Raw genomic sequence first — 12202 nt, forward strand, 5'->3', positions numbered from 1 at the left:
CTCCCCGTCCTGCCTCCACCAGTGCCACCGAAGCCCTGCTCGCCGCGTGGGGACTGCCGGGACCCCACGCCCCGGCCGGGGCCAGCCCTGCCGGCTCCCTCCCCGCCAGCATCACTGTTTCTCAACACTTCCCACAAACCAAACAAGCTGGGGCCCTCCTGCTCCCAAGATAAATATTGCAAACTGGATCCAGTTTTAATCTTTAACCATGGTCCTCACCAGCCAAGTGTGCCATCAGCCACGCCGGTGCAGCCATGATGCCCTTCTCGCAGCGGGGGATGGGGTGCACCAAGGCAGGGGTGTCTCGTGAGAGGTGTGGAGCTGAAACCCCCAAGCGAGCAACCACCCACCCACTGCCACGGTCCCCGCCGCAGCCCAGCGCCTCCTGGTTTTGCCACGCTGTGCCGCGGGGACTGCACTCCCCATCCGCAAGAGCTGCTGCTTCTGCCTGGTGAGGACGCCCAGGGATGGGGACACGGGGACTGGCAGCTGCTCGGGAAGCCCCTGGCAAGAGCAGCCTGGCAAGCACCACTCCAGCTGGGATTTATTGCCCCAAAACCCAATTTCTGGTGTAGCGATGGGAGAGGAAAAATCCTTCCCTTCATCTTCCCCACTGAGAAACCCAAGGGAGGCTCCCCAGAGCCTCTGCCCCTCGGTGCTGGAGGCGAAGGGTGCCAGCGCTGGAGGCAAGTAGCCCAGCCAGGGTTTCGCTTGCCCCTGGTAGCCCCTGAGCCCTTTTTCCTTTATCAGTTTGCACTGTTGAAGCTGGATTCATCTTTCTCAGGCATTTACCCTCTAAACTGCCCCCTGAAGAACTCAGGGAAAAACATCCCATATTGTCCGACTTGTCTTTTACTTCTAAATAGCTGAAATCCGGTCTGGGAGGAGAAAAATCACAAGGAAGGTTGGTTCTGCTTCTCAGGAGCAAAACTTAGTTCCTGGGCAGCAGATACGCCTGGGACCAACACGAGTTTAGGTCCCCTCTGGAACCGCGTCCAGCTGGGAAGATGTCACTGGAGGCTGGAGCCGGCCCCTCTGCCCTCTGCAGAGAAGAAAAGAGGTCCAAGAACAATTTCAAAATACCAAAAGAAAACACTTGCAATATTTGTTTAAAAGCAGGTGAAAACGATGTGTGCCGCCGCTGCCCAGCTCCTGCCAGCTGTTTTAAGGGAAGGCTGGGAAAGCCAGGTCCCGCACCAGCGCGAGGGTGTGTGCAGGGCTGCGAGCGCAGGTGATGAACCCCCGGACGTGCCCTTTTCGGGCGGTTTGGGTCAGCCAGCCAGCTTTGCAGCGCTGAAGGGCCAGGCCCTTCTCTTCCCCGCGCTCAGAGATGGCTTGTGGGTGCTGGAGGAAACCGCAGGGTCCAACCCCTGGTGAACAGAAGAGGAGAGGAAATAAAATTCAAATACCCTGGGGAGCCACAGACAAAAAAAAGAAGGATGCCAAGCCTGGGGCGAACGCGGCCAGGCCAGGTCAGCCCCAGGTCCATCCCGTCCCAGCGGCTCCTGGGCCCCGCACCGCTGCCTGGTCCAGGGGAAGGGGAAGCGGCTCGGGGAGTCCTGGCTGCAGGCAGGGAGAAAGAGGAAAACTAACAAAGAAACCTCCCTCCCCCAAGAGCAGAGGGAAAGCCGCTGGCAAAGGCAGCCATGCAGGCAGGGAACGCCGCTTCCCACTGAGCAGCCAAAGCTCGTTAGGCTGGAAGCAACGAGCGGCCGCCCCGGCTCTCCGGCATCGCTCCTGCCAGCCCTGCCTGCGCCACACGGCCTCGCGTGGGTGCCAAAGGACACGCCAGCATCCTCCGTCACGCAGGGAGAAACATCCAGGGGAGCGGGGGCCTCGGGGGGCCGAGGCAGGTGGCACGCGCGGGGCAGAAGGGCAGAGCTCTCCCCTCGCACCACCGGCGGAGGACGGGCACCGTGGCGCCCGAGCGGCGCCGTGCCGCCACGTACCCACCGCCCTGCTTACAGCTGCCCCTGCCGCCCTGCTATTTATACGTTTGGGGGGCTGATTAGCCATGGAAAGATTTTGACATCAATTTGGCAAGAGGCCAGAATTAGGCGCCACGAGGTGTAATATAACATAACCGTGGAACACAGTAATCAGGCGCGGGTTTAAAAAGAAAAGGTCAAAGTCGGGCCTTATCTCCTGAATTTGGAAAATATCATTTATTCAGGCAAAAAAAAAAAAATCAATTTCTCATCTTTCCTCTGTTAACTTAAAGAGAGCATAATTGATCGAAATGAGTGGCGCAGCGAAGGCGCTGGCAAATGCCCCTGCCAGCTGCACACCCCCCCCCGCCATCCTGCGCCCCACCACGGCAGGCAGACGGCCGCCCTGCTCCCTGCCGCGCTCCTGCCGCGCTGCCCCGGCGGGGAACCCCGTCTTATGCCGACCAGCACACACCCCAGTAAAGCAAGTACCCCCCCAACCAACAAAAAGGGGGGCGAGGTGCCTACTGAGAGAGCTGAATGCAGCTGGCTTTCCTCAAAGCAAAGGGGATCGATACACAATCAAGTAAAACAGTGCCGTTCGTTTTTTGTGCAACAAAAAGTTGTGTTTCCTTGAAGTTGTGAAACGTGGTAGAAGATCTTTGCAAACCTACGGAGCTAAAATACAAAGTATGATTCATCTTAACTTTTAGGTAACGTTTCCCACTCCGTAAAGAGAGTGCTGGTAGTTCCCAGGAGCGGCAGGAGGGGATGGAGTTGAGTACCTAAAAATGCATGGCATGTCCTGCCACCAACTCACGCTTGTGTGACACCGTTGGAGTGCCTGGTCCCCAACCTCAGCTCTTCTGGGAAAGGGGAAGGGAAAGAGAAAGGAAAAAGGGAAAGGGAAAAGGAAAGGGAGAGGGAGAGAGAAAGGGAAAGGAACAGGGGAAAGGGAAAAGAAGGAGAAGGACGCCGGCACATCTGCCTGGCTCCCATCGGGGTCTGCCTACCCACTCCCCTCCCCGCCTGCCCGCCGCCTCCGGAGGGCTGCACTCGCCTCTCTTTTCCCCAAATCAACTGCAACTTTTGCCTTCCTTTAGGAAGGACAAAAAGATTTCACGCATAACTTGTCCTGAACAAAGGCACCTCACGCCAGGGCTTTCTTTTTTCTTCTTCCTTTCTTTTCTCTTTTCCACCACAGGCTGACAAGGGCAGGGGTAGCTGGGGTGGGGGGAGCTTCAATTTTATACCCACTTGGTTAGTGCCAAAAAGCAGTTGGAAAACACCATGAGCTCCAGAGACACACGGCGGAGTGGAGAGAAACGGATCGTTAGCCTTTGGGATCCATAGTGGAAATCTGTAGGGAAACTGGGTGCTGTCATCACAACCTGCTTGTAAATAGGCTCCAGCTGCCCTGGAGAGCGGCCTGGTAATGTGCGGTGTCTTGCCTCGGAAGAATATAAAATACAGCCATTTTTGGACTGGGTTCAGCCATTTTCACTCGCCAGCTGCATTTCTTTACAAGCCCCGCGTTATTTCTGCATGTCCCAAAGCAGAGAGTTGCCCAGCACCCATCATCCATCCCTGCCTGTACCCAGGACCAGGGGGCGGCTCAGCACCCTGCCCACACCGCGCTGCCCACCCTGCCCACGCTGCCCACACCGCGCTGCCCACACCACACTGCCCACATCTCCCCACAGCCCCCCACCGCACTATCCCTGCACACCGCTCCCCCTTGGCCCTTTTCAGAATTTTACTCCCCAATGTCCAACCGAGGCTGAACTCTTGCTGATCCTATCAAAAATGTGACATCTCCTCCCATTTCCCCCCATTTTGTTACCGGAAAGACAGTGTGGGGGTGGGACCTTTACAAACGTAGAGATGGTTATCGGGGCCCGAGATAAGGATGACATAAAACGCAAGGACACGGCTGCTCGGAGCTGCCGTCGCTGCGTTACTGATTAAAGGGCAGGAGGCGGCGGGGGGAACAGCAGAGGAAACCGCATGGCTGGCAGCAACTGCATGGCCTGGCACGGCACGGCACAGCGCGACAGTCTGGCACAGCGTGGCTCGGCATGGCAGACGCCGGCACAGCCTGGCACGGTGTGGCACAGTCCAGCACGGCCCAGCCTGGGGTGGCATGGCACGGCCCGACATGTCTCGGCACAGATGCCCTGCAGCGGGGTACGCGGGGGGCACGGGGCCTGGCCAGAGCAGGCAGGTCCCTACTTGCCAGCTCTGTGCCGGCGGCTCCTGCCCCCACGGGCGCTGCTCCCATCAGGCCCCCCCTGCCCACCCCCTCGCCTGCCCACCCCCTCTGTGGCCTGCCTGCCCGCTCCCATCCTTCCACAGCCCCCGCGGTGCCACACCGCACCGTGTGCGGAGGCTACAGCCACGCTTGGAGTCCCTCCGTGAACCCGTGGTCTGCCCGGCAGGAGGCCGGTGGGGTCCCCCCGCGCAGTGGCACCCCTGGGGACGGGGCGCTCGGGGACTTTGAGGGCTGTGAGGCGGGCGCTGCGCCGAGCGAAGCCGGCTGCCAGTAACGTGCTGGGCCGGCACGGGGGCTGGCAGCTCGCAGCTCCGGATCGATGGCCCTGCAGTCACACACCAGATGGTTTTGGCAAGGGCAAACATGAATCAGTTGAAGCCCGCTCGCTGTACGCCGGTGGGTGCCTGCCGGCTCGGACGCCCGCAGCAGAGCTGTGGGTGCTGCTGCCCCTTCCCGCTGCCGGGGACACGTCCCTTCCGCAGAGAGAGGGAAAAATGTGCATGTCTGTGCGCGGGGTGTGCGTGCACTAGGGAGAGGAGCCGGGCAGCCGTGTGAAAGCAGACTGACACGGGGACACGGGTTTCTTTTGTCACCGTACCAGGTCACCTACGCCCGTGAGGTGTTTTTACCAAGCCGTACTTTCTCCCATGTTTAACGCAACTAACGCGGGTGGACACCGCGCCTGGCTTTGGACCAGCAAGAGGGGAGGCAGAAGACCGTGCGGGGACCCCCGGGAGCCGCGGGCTGGGGAGCGGGGCCCTGCCCGCGCCTCACGCTGCTCCGCCGGGGACCGGCCGAGCCAGGGCGCGGGACGGGGCGTCCCTCCGAGCCCCGCGGCGGCCCCGGCCCCCGGCCCGCTCCGAGGGGGGATCTTCCCGCGGGCGCGGCGGCCGGGGCGCTGTCTGGCCGGGCCCGAGCAATGGTTCGGGGCTCACCGGTCCCCATCACCGCCTTCGCACAAAGGCGACATCTGCGCCGCCGGCCCGCACCGGCACCAGCAGCGGCACCGCCGGGCCGGGCGGGATCGCCGCCTGCCGGGACTCGGCGCAGCCCCGTTCGGGGGAGCGGGGCTCCGAGGAGGAGGCTGCGGCGGCTGAGGGGACCTGAGGAGCCTGAAGGAGCTGGGGCACCGGAGGGGGCGCCAGGAGCCCGAGGCACCTGAGGGGACAGCGGAAGCCGGAGGGGCCCGTGCCGGGCCGCCCCCAGGAGGATCCTCGCCGGCGCCGGGCCGCGGCCCCCCGCGGCGGCGGTACGCAAGGATCCCGCTCGGTCCCCGGCGGCGAGCCACCCCCCGCACGCTTACAAAGGGCCGCGGCATCTTTAAGGGCCCGGCGGCGGCCGCCCCGCCCCGCCCCGCGCCGCCATTGGCGGGCGCCGTCAGCGGCGCAGGCCCGGCCCCGCGGGCGCGGCCAGGCGGTGCGCGCGGCGCGCCCTGGACAGCTCCCGCCGCCCGCAGACGGCGGCGGCGGCGGCGAGGCGAGGACATGGCGCGGGGCCGCCGCGGGCCCGGCTGAGCCGCCGCTGCCCGCTGCCCGCGCGGCCGGCGGAGCGGGCGGCCTCGGGCCCCGGCGCGCTGCCCCCCCACCCCCCACCCCTCCCCGGCGCGGCCGCCGCCCCCATGAGTGAATGAGGAGCGGCCGCGGCGCCCGTCGATGCCTCGCCAGGGAGCCGGGTGCCTGCGCCATGAACCCCGAGATGGCGATGGAGCCGCTGGGCAGCCTGCACGGGGCGGCCGGCCATGAGCCGGAGCTGATGGGCAGCCCCAGCCCCCACCACGGCGGCCGCAGCGCCGGGCCGCTCCGGGTGCCCCCCCCCCCGCCGCCGCCGCCGCCGCCGCCGCCGCCGCCGCACCAGGAGCTGGCCCCCGCCGCCGCCCGGCCGGCCATGGTGTCCAGCATGGCCTCGCTGCTGGACGGCGCCGCCGAGTACCGCCCCGAGCTCTCCATCCCGCTGCACCACGCCATGAGCATGCCCTGCGAGTCCTCGCCGCCCGGCATGGGCATGAGCAGCACCTACACCACCCTGACGCCACTCCAGCCCCTGCCGCCCATCTCCACCGTCTCCGACAAGTTCCACCACCCGCACGCCCACCCGCACGCCCACCACCACCACCACCACCAGCGCCTCTCGGGCAACGTCAGCGGCAGCTTCGCCCTCATGCGGGACGAGCGCGGGCTGCCCGCCGTCAACAACCTCTACGGGCCCTACAAGGAGATGCCCGGCATGGGGCAGAGCCTCTCGCCGCTGGGCAACGGGCTGGGCCCCCTCCACAACGCCCAGCAGGGCCTCCACGGCTACGGGCCGCCCGGCCACGAGAAGATGCTCAGCCCCAACTTCGACGCCCACGCCGCCATGCTGGCGCGGGGGGAGCAGCACCTCTCCCGGGGGCTGGGGACGCCCCCGGCCATGATGCCCCACCTGAACGGCATGCACCACCCCGCGCACCCGGGCCACCCGCCGCCCCACGGGCCCGCGCTGCCCGCCGGCCGGGAGCGGCCGCCCTCCTCCTCCTCCGGCTCGCAGGTGAGCAGCTCGGGGCAGCTGGAGGAGATCAACACCAAAGAAGTGGCACAAAGGATCACGGCGGAGCTGAAGCGCTACAGCATCCCCCAGGCCATCTTCGCCCAGCGGGTGCTGTGCCGCTCTCAGGGGACCCTCTCGGACTTGCTGCGGAACCCTAAGCCTTGGAGTAAACTCAAGTCCGGCCGGGAGACCTTCCGGAGGATGTGGAAGTGGCTGCAGGAGCCGGAGTTCCAGAGGATGTCGGCCCTGCGGCTGGCAGGTAGGTGCGGGCCGGCGCCCCGCGGGAGGAGCGGGGAGCGGAGCGCGACCCCCGGCCGCCTCCGCAGGGCGCTCCCCGCCGGTACCGGCCCGGCTCGGCGACACCACCCCCCCCGCCCCCTTTCCGCGTTCCGCCTCGCCGGCTCTCAGCGGCCGGGCACCCGCGGCGGGGCTGGCGGAGGGCCGCTCTCCGCGGCCGGGGCCGTCGCGGAGCCCGCCGCGGCCGGTCGGCGGGGCCGGGGCAGCTCTCCGGGGCCGGGTGCTGAAGGGCCCCCACCCCCGGCCCCGCGCCGCCCCGCCACGCCACCATCCCTCCCGGCGCTGCCGGGCGCACCGCGCCGCGTCCCGGGGCCGGCGGGGCCGGGCGGAGCGGCGGGGGGGGCCGGCGGCTCCGCGCAGCCCCGCGCAGCCCCGCGCGCCGGCCGCATTGTCCCGCGGAGGGCGCGCGGGCGCCCCCTGGCGCGGTGGCGGGGCGCCGCAGCCCCCATTGTTCTGCGGGCGCGGGGCCGGGGCGGGGGGGGAACAGAGGCGACGGGGGGGCAGCGACCCCCGGTATCGCCGGCCCCGCGGTGGGGTGAGCGAGGGTGACCCGGTGACAGCGCTGACCGTGCGGGGGGAGGGGGGACAGGGCAGGGCGGGGGGGGCGGCAGGGACGTGGGCTGTCTGGTCCCACGGTCACACAGGACCCCGGGACGTGGCCTGTCACACACGCACACCCCCCCGGCTTCCCCTCCGTGGAAATCGGTCGCCTGGTGGTTGTGTCTCGGTGGTAAAGGTGCAGGCGGTGACACGGGCAGACACGCGTGGGCAGGCGCACCGTAGTGTGCCCATGTCCGGCTCGGCTCTCTGCTGTGACAGCGACACGTCCACCTGCACAATTGAGAAACCGGGGGGGGTTTGCTCCGCCAAGCCCGCCGTTCCTTTATTGCGGTTGCTTCCAACCTGGACGGACCCATCCTCGCGCGTTATTGATTAGTTCTGCGCTCTCACGGCGACTGCAAACTCCTCCCGTCCTTCCCAACACCATCCAGTTCTTCCGTATTATCAACCAAATGAAGGTCCCGAGGTTTGTCTGCAATGTCAGCATCAGAGGAACAGAAAGGGTTTGGGGTTGTGTTGTGTTTTGTTGTTTTTTTTTCCCGGAGCACGCGGTGATGTCGCCTCCTCAAACAAACGCGTATCTAGAGGGAAATCGATGCAGATAATGTTTAGAAGATTAAAAGAGCATTAATGCTGGCAACAGGAGCATAAACGCGTGGACCCAGTTTTCATTGATCTGGAACCTGAGCCGGCTCATTTCCAGTAATGCTGCCGGTGCTTTTCCTTCCCAGCACCAATCCCAGGTGGGGGGTTCCCCATGGAGCCCTACATATGGGGCAGAAAATCAGAAATCGCATCTACACGCCCGCCGGGTGACAGCTTTGCTGTTGCCCAGTGGGTGCGTAGGTGCGATTTCTGATTTTCTGCCATGAGCTGTCGTCCGGCGGCTGCGTAGATGCGATTTATGATTTTCTGCCGTACACAGAGAGTTATGCATAGATAATTCTGGATCTCCACTTTCCCAGTTCCCCCTGCATGCCTTTGCACCCAGGAGTAAAGTTTGGAGAGAACTGGGTGTCTGAGTGGGTACAGGTTCCCTGTGGAGTGGGAAAGACCTTTGCAAATTACCATTCCCTTCAGGAAATCAGTTTTTTTTATTATTATTACCGCATGTGACTATGCAGCCTCATTACCTCGGTGCTTCCTTCTTCCCCTTTACTCCCCTCCGAGCAAGGGGAATAAACCGAAAGTACTTCAGATCTCTGAAAAATGGCCAGTTTGCCCTGTCCTTCCTGGAAGTTTTTCCTGAACAGGATGAAAATCTGCTGTCCTTTGAGGGAAATCCCCCCTCTCCCTGTAGGAACTGTAGCAGTCGTGTGTGCTTATTATTATTCTTATTATAAAAGATATAGAATTCTGTTCTGTTCTAGTCTAGTCTAATTTTTCTTATTATTTCTGTGCTTATTGTCTCTTCTTGGGAGTCTTTCAGAGACTCCTAAGCTGGTGGAGGGTGCTCGGGCGTTGCGGTGCTCGGAGCGGTGCGGGCAGCCCGGGCAGAGTTGCGGGCAGCTCACACTGTGAATAGGCAGCTCGGTGCGCGTTTTGGGGGTCGGAGAGTAAAAACATAATTTTTGCGTGACGGCGTGAGTGCCCTCCCGGGGACACCGGGCTCGCCCCGGGGCAGCTGGAGCAGGGACGGGGCTTTGGGGGACCTGCCCCGGGCTTCTGACAAGCGCTTGTGCCGCGGCCGGTGCGGCCCCGTCGGGCAGTCCCTAAATTTCTGCCGAGGTGAAAAATATTAACGATCTCTTGGGCGAGTCAAGGTATTTATCAGGGCGGCGAGTTGAGAGGGCAGGGTTCAACCGCGGTTCGGGTTGATTGAGCGCACGGAGCCGCCTCCTCACGGCCGGGCTGCCCGCACAGCGCGGAACCGGGGCTTTATCGCCGAATCCCTGCCCGGTAAACACGGCAAGAATGCAAGTGAAATAGCTCCGTGCCGTATTCCCCTGCAATTAAAATAGCTCCGTGCCGTATTGCCCTGCAATTGAAATAACTCCGTGCCGCGTTCCCCTGCCGTGAAAACAGCCCCGTGCCGTATTCCCGGGCAGGACGGGGTCCGGGGATGCCGGTGCAGAGCCGGGGGCGGTTCTGAGTGCGCGGGGGTTGTGCGGGTGTCCCCGGCCCCCCGAGCAGCCGCGGTGGCAGCTCGCCCCGGTGGCCGTGGGCAAGGCCGGGCCCGGCCGGGCCAGCCCGCACCCCGCAGGTGCCTTTTCCGTTTCGCCGGGCCCAGCAGCAAAACGCCCGCGCTGCTTGTTTACGTTTCCCGATTGCTGAATCACCTTATTGATGATTAAACATTTTTGTACCAAAACACCATCAATGATTCATTTGTGCAGAACAGGCGCGCTGGCCTCGCCGTCTTTACATCCCTTGGATCGCAGCGCGGTTCGGGGGAGGGTGGGAGGCGGGGGAGGCTGGGTCGGCCCCGCGCCTTTTCGCCTGCCCCCGGCCGAGGGGCAGCGGCGGCTGCCGGGGGGCTCCATCTCTCTCCACGGATCCCCGGTGGGGTAGCCCCGGGGGGCGGCCGGGGACGTGCCCACCCACGGGCTAGGTTTCGCGGGAGCTGCGCTGAAGGCCCCCCGCCGGTCGTGTCTCGTCGTTGCTCCCCGCGAGTGCTCGGGGATGGCGGGCGGCGACACTCCGGTCCTCTGGTCCCGGGAGCGTGTGGCCCACGCAGGGACAAGCTCTGCTTTCCCCCCGTGACCTCCGCCTGCTGCGGGCAGGGCGGGTGCCGCCAAGCAGGGGGGCTCGGGGAGCGATGCCCGGGGCGGGGGGGGTCAGGCCCCGTCGGCCCGAGCGGCGAGCAGAGCTCCGGAGCGGCGGCGGCACCGTCAGCACCACGGACAGCGGCGGGGAGCGGAGCGGGGAGGGATGGAGGGGGACGGGGAGGGATGGAGGGGAACGGGGAGGGATGGAGGAACAGGGAGGGATGGAGGGGGACAGGGAGGGATGGAGGAACAGGGAGGGATGGAGGGGGACGGGGAGGGATGGAGGGGGACAGGGAGGGATGGAGGGGAACGGGGAGGGATGGAGGAACAGGGAGGGATGGAGGGGAACGGGGAGGGATGGAGGAACAGGGAGGGATGGAGGGGGACGGGGAGGGATGGAGGGGGACGGGGAGGGATGGAGGGGGACAGGGAGGGATGGAGGGGAACGGGGAGGGATGGAGGGGGACAGGGAGGGATGGAGGGGAACGGGGAGGGATGGAGGAACAGGGAGGGATGGAGGGGAACGGGGAGGGATGGAGGGGGACAGGGAGGGATGGAGGAACGGGGAGGGATGGAGGGGGACGGGGAGGGATGGAGGGGAACAGGGAGGGATGGAGGGGGACAGGGAGGGATGGAGGAACAGGTAGGGATGGAGGGGGACAGGGAGGGATGGAGGAACAGGCAAAGGAGGAGAGAGGGGAGCAGAGAGGGGAGAGGAGCGCCGGGGCAGGCGGCGGCTGCGGCCTCTCCTTGGCCCAGGGCCTGGTGAGCTGGGAGGGCCATAGCAGAGGAGAGAGGGATGGTGGCTCCACACCCCACCAAGGTGACAGCAGAGGAGGGAGGGATGGTGGCTCCACACCCCACCAAGGCCAGAGCTGCGAGAGTGCAGCTGACCCCACGGCGCCCGTCCACGCTCCAGTGCCCAGGAGAGCCCCCGTGCTGTAGATGATTGCCAGGGGTGGGTTGTGTACAGGCAGACTGTTGTTGGCTCTCTGTCCTCTGCCTCTTTGTGCCGTACCTAAAGCTCCTTTCTCTGGATTTTGAGCCTATTTTGTTGTCTGTAGCTACAGCTAAAAATTAAGGCATAATAACATCTGTATCAAGTGCGTTATCTATGTATAAAACTATTTCTTAGTGCAGAACTAAATATACAGGTACGTAAAGATTCTTTGAAAGGTGCTTAGTGGCTTGAAATATTAGTACTCTCTTCAGATATAGATTAGTGGTTATGTTTGAACAATCCATGCGGTAAATTGTGGTGCTGGGTGATAAATTATATTTCTCTTGTACCCACTTTCTGAAATAATATCCTGCCCTATCTTTTTGTTCCAGATTATTTCTGAAGACATTTCTGCCCTGCAGAAATTTGCATACCATTTTTGTTAAGCAAACAGTTTTTCTTGATTGATTGATACAGATAAATCTGACCATCTTTCTCATGAAATGCGTTTATATCTTCTTTTTTCCTCTAAGTTTTTAAGAATCAATCAGTTTGTGATCATTCTGTGTTGATCATTCTGAACTTTTCCGATCTGTTCCTTGCTATTTCCTTATTAGATTTTTTCCAGCATCTCATTTTTTTGCCTAGTATCTCTTGGCCATCACCATTTGAAATGAAATATCCCAAACTCAAATATTTCTCTGCATTTGAAAACTGGCGGAATTTATTTCTGGCAAGGATCACATAAAGGAGAGAACATTTTTGCCAAAAGGATTATTTTCCAGCAGCTGATGCTGTTTCTTCCCTTGCTCTTTATAGGGGTGTTTTGACTCAAACTTTGCGCTGCTTTTTTCTGCACTGTGGCCCCATCCTTAGCGCTCCTCCCTTGTATTAGTCACAAAGTCTTGTCCTAGATGTTCCTGCCGTCCACCAGTTACAAGTGGCTTTTTCATCCCTTCCAATTAGACATTAC

General features: G+C 62.9%; 1 protein-coding gene across 1 annotated transcript in view; it reads left to right on the top strand.

Moving 5' to 3' along the window:
- The first annotated feature begins 5826 nt into the window (after positions 1–5826).
- Positions 5827–12202, top strand: part of ONECUT2 (one cut homeobox 2) — a 29828-nt gene continuing 23452 nt past the window's right edge. Inside the window, exon 1 of the mRNA XM_063320104.1 lies at positions 5827–6982. Within this exon, the coding sequence (XP_063176174.1) occupies positions 5827–6982 (1156 nt within the window). The remainder of the gene's footprint in view (positions 6983–12202) is intronic.

Source organism: Chroicocephalus ridibundus, chromosome Z (genome assembly GCF_963924245.1).
Source record: "Chroicocephalus ridibundus chromosome Z, bChrRid1.1, whole genome shotgun sequence".
In the NCBI taxonomy this organism is placed as follows: domain Eukaryota; kingdom Metazoa; phylum Chordata; class Aves; order Charadriiformes; family Laridae; genus Chroicocephalus; species Chroicocephalus ridibundus.